Source organism: Antennarius striatus, chromosome 11 (assembly GCF_040054535.1).
Source record: "Antennarius striatus isolate MH-2024 chromosome 11, ASM4005453v1, whole genome shotgun sequence".
Lineage (NCBI taxonomy): Eukaryota > Metazoa > Chordata > Actinopteri > Lophiiformes > Antennariidae > Antennarius > Antennarius striatus.
Window position 1 is genome coordinate 1,488,092 of NC_090786.1, and position 23,556 is coordinate 1,511,647.

The 23,556-nt window shown below is 39.6% G+C and overlaps 2 protein-coding genes across 7 annotated transcripts; both read right to left on the bottom strand.

Annotated features, from left to right (window-relative positions):
* Positions 1-185: 185 nt before the first annotated feature.
* On the bottom strand, positions 186-7,180 carry LOC137603799 (high-affinity choline transporter 1-like). Of its 2 annotated transcripts, XM_068327566.1 has the most exons (8): positions 6,952-7,180; positions 5,554-5,670; positions 3,456-3,611; positions 3,188-3,336; positions 2,938-3,081; positions 2,541-2,694; positions 1,775-1,992; positions 186-817 (listed from the first exon to the last, which is right to left on the bottom strand). In XM_068327566.1, the coding sequence occupies exons 1-8, from the start codon at positions 7,133-7,135 to the stop codon at positions 335-337; spliced, it is 1,605 nt and encodes a 534-aa protein (XP_068183667.1). In that variant the 5' UTR covers positions 7,136-7,180; the 3' UTR covers positions 186-334. The 2 variants fall into 2 exon arrangements, with proteins under 2 accessions (XP_068183667.1, XP_068183668.1); XM_068327567.1 differs by lacking the exon at positions 3,456-3,611.
* A 5,919-nt stretch (positions 7,181-13,099) lies between these two features.
* Positions 13,100-22,847, bottom strand: LOC137604022 (high-affinity choline transporter 1-like). Of its 5 annotated transcripts, XM_068327940.1 has the most exons (11): positions 22,716-22,847; positions 22,435-22,598; positions 21,485-21,712; positions 20,230-20,346; positions 18,510-18,665; positions 17,898-18,046; positions 17,676-17,819; positions 17,289-17,442; positions 16,738-16,791; positions 16,574-16,620; positions 13,100-14,281 (listed from the first exon to the last, which is right to left on the bottom strand). In XM_068327940.1, exons 3-11 carry the CDS (start codon positions 21,666-21,668, stop codon positions 13,781-13,783), a joined length of 1,506 nt encoding a protein of 501 aa, XP_068184041.1. In that variant the 5' UTR covers positions 21,669-21,712; positions 22,435-22,598; positions 22,716-22,847; the 3' UTR covers positions 13,100-13,780. The 5 variants fall into 5 exon arrangements, with proteins under 5 accessions (XP_068184041.1, XP_068184037.1, XP_068184039.1 ...); XM_068327936.1 differs by having other exon boundaries at positions 16,574-16,791; XM_068327938.1 differs by having other exon boundaries at positions 16,574-16,791; positions 22,435-22,631.
* Between the last annotated feature and the right edge of the window lie 709 nt (positions 22,848-23,556).

The following is a 23,556-nucleotide window of genomic DNA, read 5'->3' on the forward strand; positions in this document are numbered from 1 at the left end:
AATAATTTAATCCACTGCATTAAGACTCCAGCTTTTAATTCCATAATTGGTACAGATGATTTCAAAGAGACAGTGCTGACAGGACAGAAGAAGCAGTAATGAGTTATAGAGGGAAAGAGAGGAGACCAGGAGGAATTTTTCTGCCCTCATTGATAGCCGGACGAGGTTAGGAAAAAAATCACAAATTGTATTTATTTTCTTTAAATACAACAGATATTTTATTGTTGCGGGTTGCACGGCAGTGTCAAATCTCATTCCTTCTGCCAAACATTGACTATGATCTCTCACTCTGGACAGTGCTTCCCTGCATTTCCTCAGTCTCATTCTCATTATCTTATATCATGCCACCTACTGGTGTCATTGGTACTGGAGAATGCTGGGCTTTCACTTTGAACACATCCCACTTCTCAGGTAGAACACCTTTGTTGAAGAGGACAGAAGCCAGGTAGGAGAACAACAAGATGGCAGCAATGGTGGACAGCATGGAGATGGTCTTAACTGGAGCGTACTGGACATAAACACCATCCTCCAGAGTGCATCCTGGGAAATGTACAACTGGTTCCAACCCCAGTGATTGGTCTCCACTCAGTAGTCTCAATGGAAACCCCACCAATAACCCCATAATGGCGCCATAACAGTTGGAGATATTGAAATAGAGGACACAGAGGAGTTGAGGGAAGACTATGATGAAGCATACTTCTGCACCAATGAACCAAAACAGTAAGGTGCTGTTTTTCAGGCTGGAGAGGGATGTTCCAACTACACCAACAACAACCACAGAAACAGGAATCACCCACTGGATTTCCCTGTCTGATGCCTGGGAAAAAAAGTAAAGGAGAAGATCAGGGAAACAGTTAGCCACATATTGACAAACAACTACGCAACCAGACACTCAAAGCTACAAGCAATTTGAAGCCAGCCAATTCCCCTAAAGTGTGTGTTTTTGGAGATGGGAGCCTGCCCGCACACATAGTGCGACTTGAGGCGGGAATCGCCATGTCGTGCGTCGACAGCGCTACCCACTGCACTGCGCCACCCATATATACTGTGTATATATATATATATATATATATATATATATATATATATATATATATGCTCTGACACAGAGATGTCAAATTAAAGATGTAATTATCTACAACAAGAGAAGTTCATGCTGACCCTAGAGGACTTGACTTTTCCCATTGAAATATAAATCAAAGCCAGCAAAATTAAGTTAAAGGAATTCAATAAAATATCACAAATATGATTGGATAGGGGCCTAATTTTTGAAAACTTGCAGGTTCTAATCTGCAGTCTGAATTTTTGACCAAACAATCTGGTGTCCATTGGGGTGCTCGGTTTGCTCTGCAAACCAAAATGAGTTTTATCACATTTTCATCACATAAGCAGGCTGTGATATATTGTGAGGGTGGAGGTGATCATCTCCCCTCTGGTTTTTATATCTCTGCCTCTTTTGAATGAATTTTATCCCAAGAAAGACAACCCAACCAAAAATCTGGCAGGTTGTAACAGATTTTTCTTACAGCTAGTCTACAATCTACATTGCTGGTTCTAACTTGTCCTTGTCTACTCTCTGCTGATGAGTTTAATCTTCTGGCACACTAAAGAATAAAGTGAGGATAATTCAAAGAGATTAAAGTGTTAAGATAAGCCTAATAATGTTACATATTTCTTTCAAGACGCCAATGAGATGCTGTCTTCATACAATAACTTGACAGAACAGTCTTAAAAAGTCTTCCCAACCATAATTGACAAATAGTACATTTTATACCTGAGGTCTCAGGACGTTCTTGTAAGTGTTTGAAGTGAAAACAGAAGCCGCTGAAAGTAAAGCCGAGTCAGCTGATGACATCACAGCAGCGGCTATACATCCAATCCCAAGGATGGAGATAAAGGGTGGGGTGAGATGCTGCAGGGCGATGGGCAAAGCTAGACCTGCTTCTTCACGTTCGAAGGGAGATGGAGAACCATAGGTGGTCTGGTTCCAGTCTGAGGTATGGACACAAATACAGCAAGAAAGAAAGTGTCCAGGAAATATCACTTTCACTATTTGTTAATAGTGACGGGAATTTTTTGACACAACCATTACTTCTTTACATATCTCAGTTTCAAAAACCATTTATTGAAGGAATTGATGCTAGACACTAGACTGTTGGACATTTAATATATTTTTTCTATCAATGTTGACTTTTCTTCATATTTTTAATTTGTATTTCAATATTTTAAATAATAAATTGGTTGTCATGCGCATTTTTGAAGGAAGCTTGCACTCACTCAAAATAACCTCGTTCTTTTAACAAGAATATGGTGTGAAAAAAAAATCTTATTTTGACACCTTGATCAATGGCTGCTGAGGGACTGTGCAAATTCAAAGTGTAGTTTTGTCCTTCCCTGTGCTCACTCTTTGGTGTTTACAGCTGCACATCCTTCATGTTATGAGTTATTCATGTGAAAAAACATATAGTAAGAGAATTATATTGGATGTGACATGTAGGCTCCAAGAGCTTTCAAAAGCACACAGGACAAATCTTTATCACCTGCGGATGCAGTCGCTGCACCGATTAGTATGGATGGTATGCCAAATATCCATATGATGAATCCAGCAGCAATACTTGTGAACTTGGCGGTTGCTGGAGAAGAAGCTGACAAGTTCCTCTGGTGATAGGTCTGGTATCCCGAACTCCCTAATGCCTTAAAAGTGAAAGCGTTTGTGTGTAGTCACAAATATGTCACAATCATCAGGTGGGCACTGCAAATATCTAAAGATGTCTGCTCTCAGCCAGAACGATAGTTTACTTTGACTTTCAGTGTTGACACCCTTCTCCATTATTATTTTCATATGGTTATTCAGCAACTGAAAATCTTTTTAACACTGAGGTTGTCCATATACAGTAGGGCTTTATTTATTAGACAGGAAAATGATTGCTTTCTTACCAGGAATAAGAATTCGTCAATCATAATCCAGATCTTTTTCAGCTCTGGTTGACCAATCCAGGGGGCGTGTAAGGTGTTGTTCATCAGAGTCTGACTGATGTCCAAGGTGTGAGGATTCATCAAAACAAATGGAACACACACCCACTAAGAGACACATGAAAAACTTATTGTTTTTTTTCTCTAATTCTTTTTTTTTTTTTAAGTAAAAGGCCAGAAACATTTGAACAAAAGAAAATGATAAGAAACTCACCAAGCCAATGAAAATGAGGACCAGCTGTATTACATCTGTGTAGGCTACAGAGTAGAGACCTCCCAGTAGGGTGTAGGTGATGGCCACAGCAGCAGAGATCCAAATACAAAGAGAGAACGGCAAATCCAGGACAACACTCATGATTCCTCCTGTCATATATGGAAAATGTACACATATACAGTGTGTATATACAGTATATATATAATCATTGAATGACACAATACGTGTCATTCAGTGTTTGTGCACGTATACGGTGTGTGTCATGTACCTAGAGAAATTAATGTTGATGGTACCCAGGTCAGTTCAGTAAAAAGTGAAGCCAGACTCAGTACAGCTGTTAGGTTTTTTCCGTACTTGAAATTAAATGGATCCAGCATTGTCACACAGTTCCTTTCCCTCATTGGTTTGGCAAACAATAGACCTCCTTCAGTTGACAAAAAAAAGATAAAAAAATTAACAATGCCTTTTTTAGTCTCCCGTAAGGGAAACTATTTCTTTCATTATAAATCGATAAGAGACAATAGAGACAAATTGATGCCTCAAGAATATTTTTCCAAGACCAAGAAGATAGGAAAAGGACTATAAAAATATGTCTAAATTATATCAGCACTGCTCAAACCACTCATGGTAGTACAAAAGTCTTACATCAATGATGTTATTGCCCTTTTGTTAGAAAAGCATGATGCATTGCTGAGGCTGAGAAGGAAGTGTTATGTTATGTTATATGATATTATGTTATTTATCCTTCATCCATCATGACATGTTACGGTGTTACCCATGAAAGTCAAATTTGAAACAACTGGTCATCTATTTCGGGAATGAAGAAGTTCCAGCTCTCATTTTGACTGAAATTGTTCAGTACCTAATGTGATGCATGGTAACTATTGCAAACTGTATTGTATTTGAATATATATCATTAATACATAATTATATATATATATATATATATATGTGTGTGTGTGTGTGTGTGTGTGTGTGTGTGTGTGTGTGTGTGTGTGTGTGTATATATATATATGTGTGTGTATATATATATATATATATATATATGTATATATATATTAGGGCTTTCACTTTAATGCGTGAATTAGATTAATTAATTACACTGCCAATCTGCGCCGTAGACCCTCCGTCAGTCTGCCCCAGGGCAGCTGTGGCTACACACTTAGTTACCATCACCAAGTATGAATGAGGAGTGACGGAATAATGGATCTGATGGAAAGCATCTTTGAGTGTCCAGAAAAGTGTTATATAAACCTAATTCATTATTATTATTGTTATTATTAGTAGTACCTTTTGTAAAAGAGAATTTTCCTATCACCAGAGCAGCTCCAGCCTAACGTATCATTTAAATGCAGAACATGTCAAGGACAGAGTTGAACGTTGTCTTACCCTTTTAAAGGAAAAGCCTGTTGGCACCTTGCTATTGATGTTTCCTTATTTAGAGACATGTTATACTATTCATTTTGAATTGCTGTATTCAGTCAGCTTTAGTATTGATTTTGATTGAGAGTCTGCTGATTTGCCTATTTCAGACTCAGCCTTATCTAATTTCTGAATTTTATTTATTTTATTTTATTGTATTTGTATTACATTTTTCAGAAATGCATCTGGCCTAATTGGTTTGCTGATGTGCTTGGCCTTTTTTCTTTTGAATTTCATTGATAAAGCACGCTTAACCAATAAAAATGTGGATTTCAAATCTTGTCTTCTTGGTGCATTCTATTGATTAGTCATGCACTACAATTTTGTAATGTCCTAGAATTCAAATTCTGTATATGGGGGCCTTTAGCAGGTATGAGATTAAAATGTGATTAATCAGATTAATAAATTACAAATCCTTTAATTAATTAGATTATTTTTTAATTACCTGACAGAACGATTATATATATATATATATATATATATATATATATATATATATATATATATTATATATACAGTATACATTTCAGTTTCTAAAGGACAGCATGAGCCAACTTTCAAGTGACCTAGATTTTATGAACGTTTTTGTCTGGGTCAAGTTGCTACAATCATTAACTGCTATTTAATTTTCCGTCCCTTCTCACTTGGACTCCTCTGAAAAAAAAAAGAGGCTGACTGTAGGTTAAAATGTAAATGTCAGATGATTGAATTTCTTTCCACCGAAGCAACCATTTGTGTAACATAGCTGAGTTGTATTCTGTAAATGGTCAGCTTATTTGGCACAAGAGACGTGGATATATTGATGAACTGCTTGCTGTAAATGCCTTCATTAGTGTCACGTCATGAAGTTGTGTAACAAGTATTGCTACTATAGTGTTGATTCTGGTGTCAGACAGTTTTTATATTCAGACTTCATTTTCTATATTGTCATTTTAATGTCTTACCAGCAATAAACGATGTGCTATAAGCTAATATCACCACAGCTGTCCAGGTGAGTCCCATGGAGGGGGTGTACATCATCTCAGCTGTGCCAATAATGAAGGCTCCTCCTACCCACGTAGCTAAAAGATGGATTAGCACACATGAAGGTATTTAGGAGAAAAATCACCATTTTGGACAGAGAAAAAAATACTGTTGATGATTGAGGGCAATGACAGTTGTTTTGACAGCCACCATTAATTCATGATCAGCCTGATTCAATTCTTGGCAAGACTGCAGTTTTAATGTGCTTAACATTTTCCACTATAATGTTTTGTCGCTCTTTCGCTCCAACCCTTCGCTTTGCTATTCATTTATCACTGCTGTTCAACCCCTCCCCCAACCATCTCTTTCCTGTTTGGTCTGGTTGTGTCATCTAGCTCTGTAATAAATAAAATAGAGATTATATAACAGGAGGTTTTCACAGTTTTATAGTGCCAAATAAATAGAGCATTTCCTCTTATCTTAACTTTCTTTTGCTTTGAAAGTGAATTTACCCTGAATTCATTCATTCATTCCTGTCACCAGTGTTTCTGCAGCCACCTGCTTCCAATCTCCAATCAGGCTCCACCAACTTAAGCTCTGTTTAGACCTCAGTTCACTGCCAGATGATCATGGGCTCATCTTACTCTTCAGGTTTCTTGGACTTTCTTGTGATTTTGCTTGTGTTTTCTGTTCTTTACCTATTTTCTTGACTTAAATTATGACTGTGGACTTCTTCCATAATTTTCTGCATTTGGTTCCTAACCACACACGTGACAATACTGCTGAATATTGCCATATCCCCTGACGACTGATGTCCAAATGAGGCCTCATGGGTCTTCGAACCATTTAGGACAATTGTGCCGAAAACTGGTTCATTACTCAAAGCTTCATTCATTGGAAATGTGGGTGTTCAATAAAGCAATAAAAGTTATAGATTACATGTTCATGTATGTATATGTAATACAAACATATACATGTGTTTATTTACAGAAGACATCACGACCATTGAAAATATGGTCTATATTATGGGATAAGTCAGAATTCTGACTTTATCTCAGAACTGACTTGTTTTCCATCATTATTTGTATATTTACAGTATAGTCTTATACAATCTGAACTCTGTTCAAACCGGTAGTGACCCAGAAGGTGGTGCACTGCGCTGTTTGATCCATTTTAACATATCTGGGATTCTTACGTGTTTGAAATCCCCACCCATTGACCCAAACGACTAAGCTAAACTTTAAGTCCATATTTCCTCTTGTAAATAAGGTTTGATTGTGAACTCACGCGGTTTTAAAATAGTGCTATCTTATCTTATTGACCTTATTCAATTCACATCATAGATTACATTGTAGGTTCTTTGGCTCTTCTCTCCTCACCTGTCATGGTGAAGATCCCCACCACCCAGTTGATGCTCCGGTTTCCCAGCAGGACCATCTCCAATCCAGTGGCTCCACTTTCCTTCTGTTTCCTTTTGGACTTGAAAGAAGCCCAGATTCCGGTCCCGAGGACAAGCAGGTAGAAAAACACCATCACTATCACTCCTGGGACGTTAACAGCCATGATGAACTGGTTGACTGATCTCCACTTGCCAATATCTTAATGACTGTGTCTGAATAAAGAGGATGGATGACATGTCAGGAGATGCATTGGTGTAGTTTCTCCTCCATCCAGGTCATTGAAACCCTTGAAGGTTCAGTTTTCACAAGTAGAAATTACAGTTCCAGATATCTACATTTGCATTTCCACAGATTGAAATAATGACTACTGGAAATCTAATTCCAAGTTTTAGACATTATCATTTGTAATACCTGACACAAAAATAAGGGTTTTATGGATGGTAAAATCTGGACACAAGTGCACGTGTCTATCCTCACCTTCTTTGTCTCTTGTTGTGGCCAGTCGTCAAGTCTTTTTCTAACCTTAAGATCAAGCCGTCTGAACCAGTTCACTCCTCCCACTTGTTACAATATAACCAGTCCACTCAGTTCCTCTGCCACACTGTAAGTTATTGACTGTCACATTTTTTCATGTCGTCTAGTAATTTTTCAAACCAGAAAGTTGTCATTTTAATTGATATAATTTTCTAGTATGTCTGCTTGTTTTCTACGAAATTTAACAACTGAACAAACGTCGTCTGAGACTAGAGATAGAATAATTTTGGATAATTTTGCCAGAGGTTGTAGTTATCAGTCAGCACCTGAATTAACACTGCCAGGAAACACTCATGATCACACAAAAAAACACACTCCAGAAAGCAGTACCATCAAAATTCATTCTTTGCCTTTAGTTTAAATTATTCTTCAACATCATTAAACACATTTATTCATTAATTCATTCAGCCATTCATTTTCAGTACCCACTTCTTCCGCTGTTGCAAGTTGCGGTGTGATGGAGCTTATCCCAGCCGACCGGGAGTGTAAGGCAGGGTACACTCTGGGAACAACGCCAGTGCACCGCGGAGCTGAACACATTTTACTGATACTGAATATACTGTAAGTCAAGATGCAGTATTTAGAGTGTTGCCTTTTGATCAATCAATCAGCTTTTTTTGTAAAGCGCTTGATTACGTCAACAGACATTTCAAATTGCTTTTACAGGCAGAGACCCATCAGAACTCTCATATGTAAACATGTAAATCTTTATCTTAATGAGAATCCCAACTCATTCCACAGTTGTGTCTCCATTGGCAGGAAATGTGACCAAATATCTGCATGACAATATCGAATTTATTGCGATCAGCGTAATTGTCTCATCCTCAAGAAGACGGATGCTTGTACAATTTTCTGAATTTCAATTCTGGCATAGACAGCTATCACCTCTTCGTGCTGGCTTTGCCCATGTGGAACAGCATGCACTGGTATCGTGAGGCTGAAAAGATGAGGATCAAGTAGCAGAGAACATGAACATCTAGAGTGTGTAGGAAAAGCACAACTACACTCTAAACTAAAATATTGACAAGTCATTTCTTTATGTTGGATCAGAGTACAGTCTTGATCAATAAAGTTATACATTGATAGATTGCAAACTAACAGACAACATATGCTAATTAAACCAGGAATGCTAATAACTTTTACTGATCATTGGTGTGGCGCTTCAATCTGAGGGTTGTTTGTCTTATTTGCTATCTTTCTCCTCTATGACGCCACCTACTGGTGTCAATGAAACTGGCGAGTGCCTTGCTTTCAGTTTGAACACATCCCACTTCTCAGGAAGAAGTTGTTGGCATGAAACATTTTCCGTACAAGTGTGAGCTGCCTGAAACACGTCATTGGCAGTGAACGTTCAGATTTGACTTGATGCCTATTGATGTCAATGGCAGTCAGTTTGGTAACCTCCACTGATCATTGACTTCAACACTTCACTCCATGAGTTGTTGGTTTTCATTTCTGTCTTTCTCTTCTATGGCGCCACCTACCGGTGTCAGTGGTACTGGTGAGTGCTGGGCTTTCACTTTGAACACATCCTACTTCTCAGGTAGAAGAGGACAGAAGACAGGTAGGAGAACAACAAGATGGCAGCAATGGAAGACAGCATGGAGATGGTCATAAACACCATCCTCCAGAGTGCATCCTGGGAAATGTATGACTGGTTCCAACCCCAGTGATTGGTCTCCACTCAGTAGTCTCAATGGAAATCCCACCAATAATCCCATAATGGCACCGTAACTGTTGGAGATAGAGATCCATAGGTGGTCTGGTTCCAGTCAGAGTCCATTTATTAAAGACATCGATACAAAATGTTACACTGTTGGACATGTAATATATTTTCTTACGATATTTTGAATTTAGTTTCCAATCTTTTGGTTATCATATGAATACTTTTGGAAGAAATAAAAATGAGAAAATAATCTTAGTATTTTAAGTAGCCTATGGTCTGAATATTGTGACGATAATAATTTGACACCTTGATCATTGTCCCCTCACAGGTTTTGCTCAGTCTTTGGTGTTTACAGCTGCAGATCATTCATATCAAACATTATTAATGTGGAAAATCTATAGTAAGAGCATTGCATTGGATGTCATACGTAAACTCCAAGAGCTTTGAAAAGCAAACACCCAATGAGAACAGGAGGTATGCCAAATATCCATATGATGAATCCAGCAGCAGTGCATATGAACTTGGCGGTTGCTGTAGAAGAAGCTGACAAGTTCCTCTGGTGGAAGGTCTGGTATCCTGAAGCCCCAAAAGCCTTTAGAGCAAACAAGTTTGTAGATTGGAACATGTCGTCCTCATCAGCGAGACGCTGCAGAGAGTCAATGATATCTGCTTCCAGTCTGATGATAATTTTTGAGCTGTTCTAAATGTTCCCAGACTTGAGATCTCTTTCTTGTTGGTTCTGTTGCAAAGCAATTGGAAAGCGAACCGTCAGCAATCTGAACGTTAATCTCAAACCAGAAGGTATTGATCCAATAGGCAGCGCGCCGCCCTGGTTCATCCATTCTGACACATCTGGGACCGGCCGGTGTTTCGAATCCCCGCCCATTGATCTGAACCACTAAACTGGTTCACCTGGTGAATGAAGCGCTTCGTGTTTCGGAGCACTTGAGTGTTTCAAACGTCGTCAGTCACGTGGTTTTCCATGTTTGAAGCAAGTTTCAGAGCAGTGGTACAGAAAGAAACGCCTACCAAGTATGGAGCGTGTATCGGGGCCCTGAAATCAAGCGGACATCACTAGTTCGAACTTTGTTGAACATTTCGAGGTTTCTTGTGTCTTCTGAATTTTGCCCTTTTCTGATTAAGCTGTGGGAGAAAACTAATCTACCGCTCTCCTGCATATGGATTCAAATCCATCATTATGTGACACTATCTAATTTAGTTGTTGATTGTAACTTAAATGTCATCAAAACCACTGATTGCAGTCGGACTCTGGCCGTCACTACTAACAATCACCCTATGTCATTATTTTACCAGGACCATGTGTCTCTGACAATTATAACCTTTATCTATGACATGAATGCAGTGGTTAGGTTTCAGTCTGTAATGGATGACTGTTTTTCGCTGTTTCTTACTGCAGTCCTGCTACTTTGATGTTTTCATGTGAGAGTTTGGATTTCACTGAAATTATTGCTGAATGCTTTCCTATTAAATCTGGACTCTGATGCCACTTCTGTTCTCTTACTTTTGGATCTTTGTGCAGCGTTTGACACTATAGATCACTGTATACTCCTTGACCGACTGGAGAGACAGTTTGGTGTCTGTGAGTTAGCTCTTGCTGGTTAAAATCTTATCTATCTGATAGGACTCAATGTGTCTCCTACAATAATAAAACTTCTGCCTTCTCCGACGTCATATATGGCGTACCTCAGGGGTCTGTACTTGGTCCTCTGTTATTCTCCCTGTATGTTGCACCTCTTGGTCAAATTATACGCAGTTTTGGAATAAGTTTCCATGTTATGCTGATGACACACAACTTTACATGCCCATAAAAGCAGATGATCGATATGAGTTAATTAAACTAGAGGCCTGTCTTTCTGCTGTGAATAGTTGAATCTCCAGTAATTTCTTGCTCCTAAACCCAGACACAACAGAGATGTAAAACCTGGACACAAGTGCACGTGTCTATCCTCACCTTCTTTGTCTCTTGTTGTAGCCAGCCGTCAAGTCTTTTTCTGACCTTTATATCAACCAGTTTGACTGTTTCTCCCACTAGAACAGGTTCACTCCTCCCACTTGTTACAACACAACCATTCCACTCAGTTCCTCTGTCACAATGTAAGTTATTGACTGTTACACTTTTTTTCTTTTGTCCTTTAGTCTTTTTTTCAAACCAGAAAGTTGTCATTTTAATTGATTTAATTTTCTAGCATGTCTTCTTGTTTTCCACAAAATTAAACAACTGAACAACCATCGTCTAAGACTAGTGATAGAATAATTTTGTGTAATTTTACCAGAGGTTGTAGTTATCAGTCAGCTGCACTTGGAAATACTCACAATCACGCCAAAAGGAAACACACTCAAGGAAGCAATACCATAAAAAGTCCTTCTTTGCCTTTAATAATGTTGAAAAATAATTTAATTGAACACAATTACTTCAATAATTTATTCATCTATTCATTCCATTTTCATAAGTAGAAATTACAGTGTCAGATATCTACAACAGAATCTACAACAGAATTGAAATAATGACTATTGAATTATAAATTTGTATTTTAAATCTACACATATGACGTGTCCCCTTGTGATATTTCAATAACACAGAGAGAAAGAGACAAGACTCAAGACAATTTAACCTAAATTCCCATCAGTGAGATCTGTTCATGTTTCTGTCCTCACCTGTTTGTCCTTCTTGAACACCAAGTCCTCTCGTTACCTCTTACAATTTCCTCCGGGATTAATAAAGTATCTATCTATCTACTGTCGCCAACCGCCAGTCTTTCTCTAATCTTAACTTTCATACTGTTTGCCTCTATCTCTCTAACTAGAACCATTTCACTCTACCAATTAGATATTAAATAACCAGCCCAGCTCCTTGATTATACTGTAATCATGAATTAATTCCAACATCTTAGTCTGAAAGATGGCTGACAGATTTTCTCGAAGCCTATTCCAGAGGCAGGCCACACCACAGAGGGGACGCCAGCAAGGCTACCCAGAGAAGTTCATGCTCACATTCACACGTAAGAACATTTTAGAATGCCTGTTTCACCTTGTACAATTGTTGGACTTGGGAGGAAGACAGCCAAAATGGAGAGAACCCACCAAGACATGGGGGGGAACATGCAACTGCCCAATGAAATGCCTCTGGTGGACTCGAACCTGGGACCTTCTAGCTTTGAGGCAACAGTGCTACGTTTCAGGGAAATTCTTCCTGGTTCATTGAGAATTTCTAACTCTCAGAAGATTCACAGACTAGTTGTCAGGGTTCCACCGCCTGACTTCTTGAAGCCAGAGTGGAGCAGCCAACCGGGGACAGGTTGAAACAATGACACATGAAATTCCCCAAAGATTAAAGTCGATACACAATATTAGTTTCAATGTACATTAACAGACTGCTTATGCATCTGTCTCCTATTTCTTGACCCCTTTTTCTTGCTTCTAACAAAGACAGAGAATGTGTGAGCTTTTATCTAAGTTACTGATTTCACCAAGCAGATTTTTTGCAACCTTTGTCAGCGTGGTAGAAAGACTACTCAAAGTTTGTCGTGGTTTTTTCACGTCTAATGCGTTCCAGGACCACCCACAAAAAAACAAATTTCTGCGATATAGCGACAAACTATTTTATTATTTACGGTAATCTAAACATTTATGAACTCTCCCTTTACTTATATTGGACCACCTTATATCTGTGTTACCTTTTCCCATAGACTGTTAAAAGCACTTTTGTATTTCACAAAAGTGCACTGCGTTCTGTGAGTCTCGCAACGCAGCGCGCTTCTGGATTCTGTCAGCTAATAGCGTACAGGTAAGTGAGGAATTACTGTACTACTAAACTGCAAGGAAGGTTTTGATTTATGCCATGGGAGAAATCAACACAGTTCAACATCCTGAAGAAACTACAATGTGAACACATGATTGAAATATATATGAGGGAAACACAATTTATTTTTTTTGCTTTATTGACAATGGTATGATGGTAACATTGTGCTGGTTTAGCTGAGTATCCGCAGCTTTGTAGTAAGCATGCACCACTGAACGTGCAGCATGTTAGTTGCTCTGGTAATTTTTACTTTTGGTAACTGCTTAGTTATTTTTCTCTTAATCCTCTCATTTCTTCCTTTTCTATAACCATAACTATATTTACAAACTTTTGTTATTCTAATTTTACATGCAATTTTACTTTTAAACATTTATGTAAAACTATATTGCTGGGGTTGTCATATTTACACTGTTTTGCAAGTGTCTCTTTGTCAAGAAGATGGTGTACTTTTCTGAATGCCCTATCTCCCACAGATAACTATCATCTCTTCATGCTGGCTTTGCCAGTGTGAAACAGCATGCATCGATACCATTAAACTAAGCCTGTAAAGATGAGAATTTGAAAGTAGAGAAAGTGTAGATTGTGTGAGATAAGAACAAGTACACTGACAACTGGCAACTGACAAGAAAACACAGTCATTTATCTGTGTTGGATCAGAGTACAGTCTTGATCAATAAAATTATACAGTCATACCTTGCAAACTATCAGAGGACAGATTACAATTAAACCAGGAATGCTAAAGAATTTTTACAAATAGCTGTGGTTCTTCACTCTGAGGACAGTTTGTCTTAATTTATCTCATCCTCCTCTATGGCGCCACCTACTGGTGACAGTGGTACTGGTGAGTGCTGGGCTTTCACTTTGAACACATCCCACTTCTCAGGTAGAACACCTTTGTTGAAGAGGACAGAAGCCAGGTAGGAGAACAACAAGATGGCAGCAATGGTGGACAGCATGGAGATGGTCTTAACTGGAGCATACTGGACATAAACACCATCCTCCAGAGTGCATCCTGGGAAATGTAGGACTGGCTCTAGTCCTATTGATGGGTCTCCACTTAATAGTCTTACTTGAAATCCCACCAATAATCCCATAATGGCACCGTAACTGTTGGAGATATTAAAGTAGAGGACACACAGGAGTTGAGGGAAGACTATGAGGAAGGATACTTCTGCACCAATGAACCAGAACAGTATGGTGCTGTTTTTCAGGCTGGTGAGGGATGTTGCAACCACACCCATGACAACCACAGAAACACGGATCACCCACTGGATCTCCCTGTCTGATGCCTGAAAAGAAAGTAAAGCAGAAGATCAGGTGGACAGTAAAAGAGTGATATCTTTGTAAATCACTCTCTGACTGATTTAAACTGTTTTTTTCACCTAGCTTCTACCATTTTATTCCATTTATGCTTTCCTGCACTCTTATCCAAAAAAAGGATGTACAGTCTTTTTTTAACCTATTTTTATCTCGTGTCACTAGGAAGGTAATCAAGGATGTCTCGAAGTAAAATACCCACAGAGGGCTGCAGAAAACAAATCAGTGGGAGGAGGGATTTAAGTTTCACCAAACAACTAAAATATTGCACTATTCTCTTCAGATGTTGTTCCAGGAATCTGCTGGAGCCACTCTTCCAGTTTAGGGGTCACTGCCCCAAGTGCTCCTACTACCACGGGGACCACATTAACCTTAACCTTCCACATCTGTTCCAGCTGTTCTTTCAACCCTTGGTACTTCTCAATCTTTTCGTGTTCCTTCTTCCTGATTTTGGCGTCAGCTGGAATCTCCACATCTATCACCACTGCTCTCTTCTGCTCTTTGTCCATCACCACTATGTCCGGTTTGTTAGCCAGCAGCTGTTTGTCGGTCTGGAAGCTGAAGTCCCACAGGATCTTAGCCTCGTCGTTCTCAACCACCTTCGGTGGTATGTCCCATTGGGATTTGGGTACTTCTAGTCCACACTGGGTACAGATGTTCCTGTACACTATCACAGCTACTTGGTTGTGCCTCTCCATGTATGCTGACCCGGCTATCAATCAATCAACTTTTATTTATATAGCGCTTAATCACATCTGGAGATACGGACAGACAGATGGATAGCATCTTACACCCTGCTACCACATGCTGGACTGACTCTGGGGCTTCTTTACATAGCCTGCACCTTGGGTCAGATCTACTGTGGTAGATATTGGCCTCTATTATTCTTGTACTCGGGGCCTGTTCTTGTACTGCCATGATCAGTGCCTCTGTGCTGTCTGTCAGTCCAGACCTACCAATGGCTTTGTCCAGCCATTGGTAGGTCTTCCTGATATCAGCCACTTCCTATATCTGACAGTTGTACATTCCATGCAGTCTTGATTTGTTTTGATTTCTTTTTGAAATAGTAATTTTTCCTCCAAACTTTGCTTTTGTCAGAGAATCCTCCATTTGCAGCAATTATAGCTTTGCAGACCTTTGCCATTATTGACGATTAATTTGTTTCGGTAATCTGTCGAAATGTCTAGAAGCCCCTGCCACAAAATTGAATTGACTGGATTGACACTTCTTGCGTAATATATGGTCAAACTGTTCCCACAACAGGCTCTTTGTGTCACGCTTCGGTGTTTGTGTCATGTTGCTCTGCTGTGCTGGGGTGTCGCAGGAGGAGAGGCCACACCTGTCCCTCATCCCAGCACCTGTGTCCAAACAAGCTGATTAGCCTGAGGCTTTTTAAGACGGGTTCTCCTTTGATTTGGTGCCAGATTGTTTGTAATCTTGCTCATACCTGTAGTTTGTTGGACTTCTAGAGTTTTCTTGTGTTTTCTGGATTTTTTTCTTGTTTCGATTACAGTTTGAATGAAAGCTTCTTCACTGGTGTTTTGCATATGAGTCCTTACCCTATCCATAAGATTTACATCCGGTGACTCCATTATAGATGGAATGCCAGCTGACTGCTTCTTCTCTAAATAGTTCTTGTATAATTTGAAGGTGTGCTCTGGGTTGTCGTGCTGTTGTAGGATGAAATTTGCTCCAACCAAGCACTGTCCACAGGTAAAAGCATGGCATAGCAAAATTGATTGATAGCCTTCCTTCCTTCCTTCAGTATCCCTTTTACCATGAGCAAATCTCCAACCTTACCAGTACCAAAGCAATGCTACCTCCACCATGCTTGACAGATGGCATCAGGCACTCTTCTAGAATCTTTTCAGTTGTTCTGTCACACAAATACTATTCTGTGTGATTCAAACACTTCAAATTTTTATTCATCCGTCCATCACACTTCTTTTCAATCTTCCCCCGTCCAATGTCTGTGATCTTTTTGCTCATATTAATCTTTTTATTTCATTGGCCAGTCTGAGATGTGGCTTTTTCTTTGTCACACTGCCCTGATGACCAGCATCCTGGAGTCACCTCTTCACTGTAAGTGTTGACACTGGCGTTTTGCAGGTAATAGTTAATGAAGCTGCCAGTTGATGACTTGTGAGGTGTCCATTTCGCAAAATAGACTTTCTAAGTGACCCCAAACTTTTGAACGGTAGCGTAGATGGATAGATACTTTATTAGTCCTGGATAAAATCATGTTTTATATGTAACATACGCACCTGAGGTCTCAGGATGCTCTTGTAAATGTTGGATGTGAAGACTGAAGCTGCTGAAAGTAAACTAGAGTCAGATGATGACATTGCAGCGGCTGCCACACATCCAATACCGATAATGGACATGAAGGATGGGGTGAGGTGCTCCAGGGCGATGGACAAAGCTAGACCTGTTTCTCCACGATCATAAGGAGATGGAGAACCATAGGTGGTCTGGTTCCAGTCTGAGTATGGAAACAAATATGGCAATAAACTCTCTGAAAAAATATCACGCACTCTTTGTGTTCTATACATCAGGATTGTTTTAAACAATGAAAATTTGATATAGAAATTTCCTGAACTTAGTTTCAATGTCCATTTATTAAAGACATTGATGCGAAATGTTAAACCGTTGGACATCTAATTTTTTTTTTTAATTTTGATTTTGAATTTTGATTTTTCAATCTTAGATATAATAAACTGGTTATCATATGCACATTTAGTAAGCCTGCATTTTCTAAAAATAGTCTTACTCCTAGAAAGCATATGGTCTGAATTGTTTTGATGATCATATTTTGACACATTGATTGACGTGAGGGATTGTCCAAATTCAATCTCTTGTTTTATTCTTTCTTTTGCTCACTCTGTGGTGTTTACAGCTGCAAGCCATTCACATCACTATTGCATTATTAATGTGGGGGAAAAAGCTTTGAAAAGCAAATACGAGCTAAATTCTTATCACCTGTGGATGCAGTCGCTGCCCCAATTAGTATGGAAGGTATGCCGAATATCCATAAGATGAATCCAGCAGCAATGCATGTGAACCTGGCGGAAGCTGGAGAAGAAGCTGACAAGTTCCTCTGGTGGAAGAGTTGGCATCCTGAACACCCCAAGGCCTTTAAAGTAACTGATTTTGTAGATTATCACTAATATTTGAGTCTTTGCTACCTGATAAGAATGACATATGTGTTCTCAATCTCAAAGAAAGTTTTTGACTGTCCGTGTCCACGACCTTCCAATAATTGCCTCTGCTTTTAAGTGATTACAAGTTGACAATAAAAATGGTCAACACTGAGGTTCTTTATACAGGGTTTTGGATTATTTGACAGGAAAATGATTGCTTCCTTACCAATAATAAAAAGTCATCAATCATGATCCAGATCTTCTTCATCTCTGGTTGACCAATCCAGGGAGCGTGTAAGGTGTTGTTCATTAGGGTCTGACTGATGTCCAAGGTGGAAGGATTCATCAGAACAAATGGAACACACACCCACTAAGAGACAAATAAAAATGTAATAATTTTTAAAAAAGTGCAAGGTGGAAATCAAAGAAAATAGCATTGAAAACTCACCATGCCAGTGAATATGAGGACCAGCTGTATAATATCTGTGTAGGCCACAGAGTAGAGACCTCCCATCAGGGTGTATATAATGGCAACAGTTGCAGAGATGCAGATACAAAGAGAGAACGGCAAATCCAGAACCACACTCATTAGTCCTCCTGTCAAATACAACATCCCAGTTCAATTAACAGTGTTTTTGCAATAAATATCTTTATACTGTTTGTGGAATGTTCCTAAAGATGTTAGTGCTGATGGTACCCAGGTCACGTCACTATAAAGTGAATCCAAGCTCAGTAAAGCTGTTATTTCTTTCCCATACTTTAATTTGAACATCAGTGAAAGAAGATGCTCACTTGATGACCTCAATGACCTGCTGCATACTGCAGTTGAATAACCACTTGGTTTCATGCTTGACCATCGACTGGTAACTTGTTAGTAATCTTGCCAGCTTTCATGCTAGTTAAATTTCCAATGAAGGCTTCTGAATGTGTTTTATCTCAGTTTATGGCCAACGGATTGTAACATTTCATTCTGTAAACTAGTAAAGGTGTCATTGAAATTTCATAACCAACGTTTGTACAAAATGAATGTCTATATCTATACAGTGTGTGTATTATGCACCTAAAGGAATTAACGTTGAGGCTAGATAAGTCAGGTCAGTACAAAGTGAAGCCAGGCTCAGTACAGCTGCTACTTCTTTCCCATACTTGAGATGGAATGGGTCCAGCATCGTCACACAGTTTCTTTCTCTCATTTTTTTGGCAAACAGCAGACCTCCTTTAATTGGGAAAGACAAAATAATTAGATACACATTCATGCGTCAAATATTTTTCCCACAACCAAGAAAAAAAATCGAGAAATATATCTACACTGTTCAAACAAGTAAGACATTCATCACCTACCTACCTACTAGAGGTAAGACCTTAAGCCCGAGCCCGAGTCCAAGCCGCGGGCTCTGGCCAGGTTGGGCTTTAATACCCGAGGGCTCGGGTCAGGCTGGATTTTTTTGGCCCAATCTTACCTCTACTACCTACCTACCAACCTGATTTAGCTGCTGATTTTAATTTAAATTTCATCAAAACTACTGATTTCGGTCAGACTTGGCGGCCATCACTACCGACTGACACCCTTTTGCCATTATTTCAATTTGTGAAGATAGAGTGTCTGAAAGAGTCCTTCAGTTCCAACTGAAAGAAACTATGGTTGAAGAAATCTTGCTGCTTCTAAATTCAACATTCAAGGATTACCAACATCTGAAGGATTGAGACTCTACACCAGGAGATTGATGTTACTGTAAGGTGCAGGGGGTACTGCTTTGACATGTCTGAAGTCAGATGTGTATTTCATATCATTAAGACGTTCTGTACTTCATTTTGTAAAATTTCAGCATCAGCAGAACAGCATGGTGCAACACTCAAGTGATCTGACATGAATGAAAATACAGGTCATGTAGCTACCATCATTGGCTGCTTTTAAAGTTTCCGTCTGTTTTATTCACTTTGAACCCTCTGAATATAAACCGTATGGCTGTAGGTTAAAATGTAAAAGGCGTGTGAATGTTATATTAATTACTAGGGATGAGCGAGTATCTGTATCTGTATCTGTTCAGCCAACTAGATTATCGGTATCCATATCTGTATTCGGAATAGCCGGGGTTTAAACCGGAAGTGGGTGCGGTTTGACCGGAAATGGGTGGGGCTTAAGTCACTACATTGTTTTAAGTCTAAAATTGATATGGATTGATCACAAGTTGCTGTATTTTTGTTTATTTTAAAACAATTTACAGAACAGCATCGGAATTGAGATTCAAATCAATGTTTTTGACCACAAAAGTAAGACAACTATTTACAGAACAAGTTTTTTATGGACTTGAGTCAGAACACGAATACTCTTAAGTCTATGAATGAATATTTACCAAAGAGCCTCAGAATTCAGATTCAACGCTTTTTATCTCAATAGTAAAGGAACTATATACAGAACAAGTAAACACAAAGTGCGTTAATGAAGCGCATGCAATAAAGAAAGTAATTGACTACAAAGTATGCATGAACAAGAATTGTCATACTCAACAAAACTTTATTTTTTTTCTTCTTTTTCATTTTCATTTTTCATTTTAATCGTATGTAACGAGTATCCGGCTCAACCTAACCAACAACGTAGCCATTTGTGCAACAGGGGTGAGTTGTATTTCCTAAAATGTTTAGTGAATATAAAGTGAATATAGTTGATGAACTGCAGACTGGAAAAACATTTATTAGTGTCACATTGAGAAACACATGTTGATATTTTTTTGTTTCTAAATTCAGGCTTACCTTCCTGTCATATCATTTTAATCTCTTACCAATGATAAAAGATGAGCTATAAGCCATCACCACCACAAGTGTCCCGGTCAGTCCCATGGAGGGGATGTACATCATCTCAGCTGTGCCACCAATGAAGCCTCCTCCTACCCATGTAGCTAAAAGATGGATTAGCACACATGAAGTTCGTAAGCAGAGGAACATCAGCAGAGAAGAAAGGTTCATTGATGACTGAGGGCAATGACAGTTGTTTCGACAGCCATGAATATTTCCCTGGGAAAATTGCAGTTATCATATGATGTGCATTTTGTACTGTATTGTTTTGTCACTGGGCGGCGGTGTGTTTGCTGTTGCATCACAGCAAGAGTCCTTTCTGTACAGGTTGTATGTTCTCACTGTCTCTGGATTCCCAGGCTTCCTCCTACTTCGAAAAAACATGCAATTTAGGTGGGCGTACGTGGGGGGGACATCGAGGGGGGCTGATCAGTACTTAATGGATTACATGGACTTATGTGAACACAGTGGTCTCTGTCAGGACAGTCAAATTCAAGCAATAAACCCTGTGTGACCAAGGAGGTCAAGACTGTCCTGAACAGGAAGAAGCAGACATTCTGGAGTGAGAAAGAGTTGGAGATGAGAAAGGCTCTATAAGCAATAAGACTCTACCAGAGGGAGGTCAAGGAGGACGACAGGAGGAAACTGGGGAACCAATTGGGACGCAACCAGGTGTACGAAGTCTGGAACAGCATGGGGACCATCACTGGGTACGACAAAGGGCGCAGAGCAGTGGAGGGGGAAGTGGAGTGAGCTAATGATCTGAACTGCCTTTTCAATCGGTTTAGCTATCCCTCCATTCCTTGCTTCTCTTCTCAGACGTCCACCGTCACTACAGACTGCCTACTGCATGCTTCCTCCTCTCCCTCTACCACTTCTACGTCTCCCAAGACAGCTCCTGCAGACCCATTACACCCATTACACCATTTTTTCTCGGCTTTTCAACTTCGCCCCTGTGCCTCATTTTCCTGTCCAGTCTGGTTGCCTTGTCTAGCTAATAAATAGTAATAAATAAAATGCAGATAATCCCACAAGAGGTTTTCCATTTTAGAGTTCCAAATGGATGCACAGCATATCCTCTGACCTCCACGTTGTTATGGTTTTGAAGTTGTGATAATTACATTAAAAGATTTGCATCAAGGTTTCTTCTTATAAACTAGGTTTGACAACTAACTAACGTTGTTTACTTTATTCAACTCATGTCATAGAGATTCCATTTTAAGTTAGCTCTTTTTTTCTCACCTGTCATGGTGAAGACCCCCACCACCCAGTTGATGCTCCGGTTTCCCAGCAGAGCCATCTCCATTCCAGTAGCTGCACTTTTCTTCTGTTTCCTTTTGGACTTGAAAGAAGCCCAGATTCCAGTCCCAAGGACCAGCAGGTAGAAAACCACCATCACTATCACTCCTGGGACGTTAACAGCCATGATTTACTGGTTCACTGGTCTCCCCACCTGAGAAGTCTGAATGACTGTCCGAATAAAATAGACAGGTGACATTTTAGGAGATATGTTGGTTTAGTTTCTCCTCCCTGCAGGTCATAAAAACCCTTGAAGGTTCCATTTCACAAGTAAAACAACAATGGAATTTCCATAGATCGAAGTAATGAATACTGGAAATATAATTTCAAATTTCAGACATTACTTTTTGCAAAACCTGATATAAATATCAGAAAATAAATATGAATGTTTCCCCGATTTCAACATTGTTGAGAGAAAATAATTGTTATATATACACCACCCCCATTGCATGAGAAAAAAACTGAAGGTTCTTTGAAGGGCAACATTTTAAAAAAAAAGGTCAAATGACCTGCGTCTGATGAGGCAGGTAAAATGAGTCCATCAAACAGTGATGGGCACATCAGCCCCCTTCAACTCTACAACTAGTAAGTTGGATGAGACATTTACAGAGGCACAAATATCAGTAGATAGTAAAACATCTACAAGGAAGAACAGAACCAGGATCAGGGGCCAATACTCAAATATGGTCTAAGATACACCACCTGGTCACCAGGGTAGTTTCAATGTCCAACAACACCAATCATCCGCTTTGACACATCTCCAAGATTTTGTGAAATAGACAAAGAAGTCATGAATAAGGTCCATCTGCCTTTGCTCTTAGGCACAATAGAATATCGCACAGGCTGTACAACCACTAACCCTACATGGAGAAAATGTTGTGGATGCTCCTTACGATGGTGTAGAAGAACAAGGTCATCCAATCAGAATGGCAGCAGGCCGTTGTGGATCTTCAAGAGCAAAATCCCTGCTCCTTTGGAAGCATTACCTTGCTTGGACGGGAAAATCTTCCTCTCAGTAACTCCCAAGATTCCTCAGGGTCAGTAGTTATATTTGCTACTGAAAGGCAGGTGTTCCACCGGTAATAGAGTACTTTTCAATGAACTACAGTCAGAATTTTAATCAAAGTTGAGTAATTGCACTTGATTTACATGCATGTCATGTTTATGTCCTCACCTGATTGAATGTCCTTCTTAAAACACCAAGTGCTCTTTTTGTCTCTTCATGTAGCCAACCATCAGTCTTCATGTAATCTTGTGTGACACAGTCTGCCACTCGCTATTTCCCACTAGAACCAGTTAATCCTGTGTGGACTGGTTAATGATAGATCAAAGACTTCACTCTTCTCTGTTATATCATACGTAGCCTAATGATTAACTCATTCAAGCATATTCAACCCGTTTTATCTTAAATACAGGTCATGTGTTAGACTTATGCCTATCCCAAATGGGTACAGATGGGACAAGGGGTACACCCGAAATGAGACGCCACATCATTTGGGGTGTACAAATAGTTGTGCTTCCATTTACGGCTAGAGACAGTTTAGCATGCCCGGTTTACCTTGCATGATTTGTGGAGGTAGAAAAGAGGTACCTCCCACCCACTGCCATGTAAATCTACACTGAAAGGTCCCAGGTAGAACAGAACCTGGGACCTTCTTGCTTTAGTGGGGGCGGCAGTGGCCCAGCGGTAGACCAGGTCAGCCAATGATCGTAGGATTGGCAATTGTCTTCTATCTCCCCAAGTCACCTGTCACAGTGTCTTGGGCGAGACATCTTACCCTCCTGCCTCCAGTGCGTGATTGTTCCAGTGGTGGTCGGAGTCTGTCTGAGGGCAGCTGTGGCTGCATTTGTAGTTTAACATTACCAAGTATGACTGAGGAGTGAATGAATCATGGATCCACAGTAAAGCGTCTCTGAGTGACAAGAAAAGTGTAATGTAAATCTAATCCATTATTATATTTATAGCACCGTCCACTGTGGGTTGAATGATTCCATGTTTTTTCACCACTCCTTGA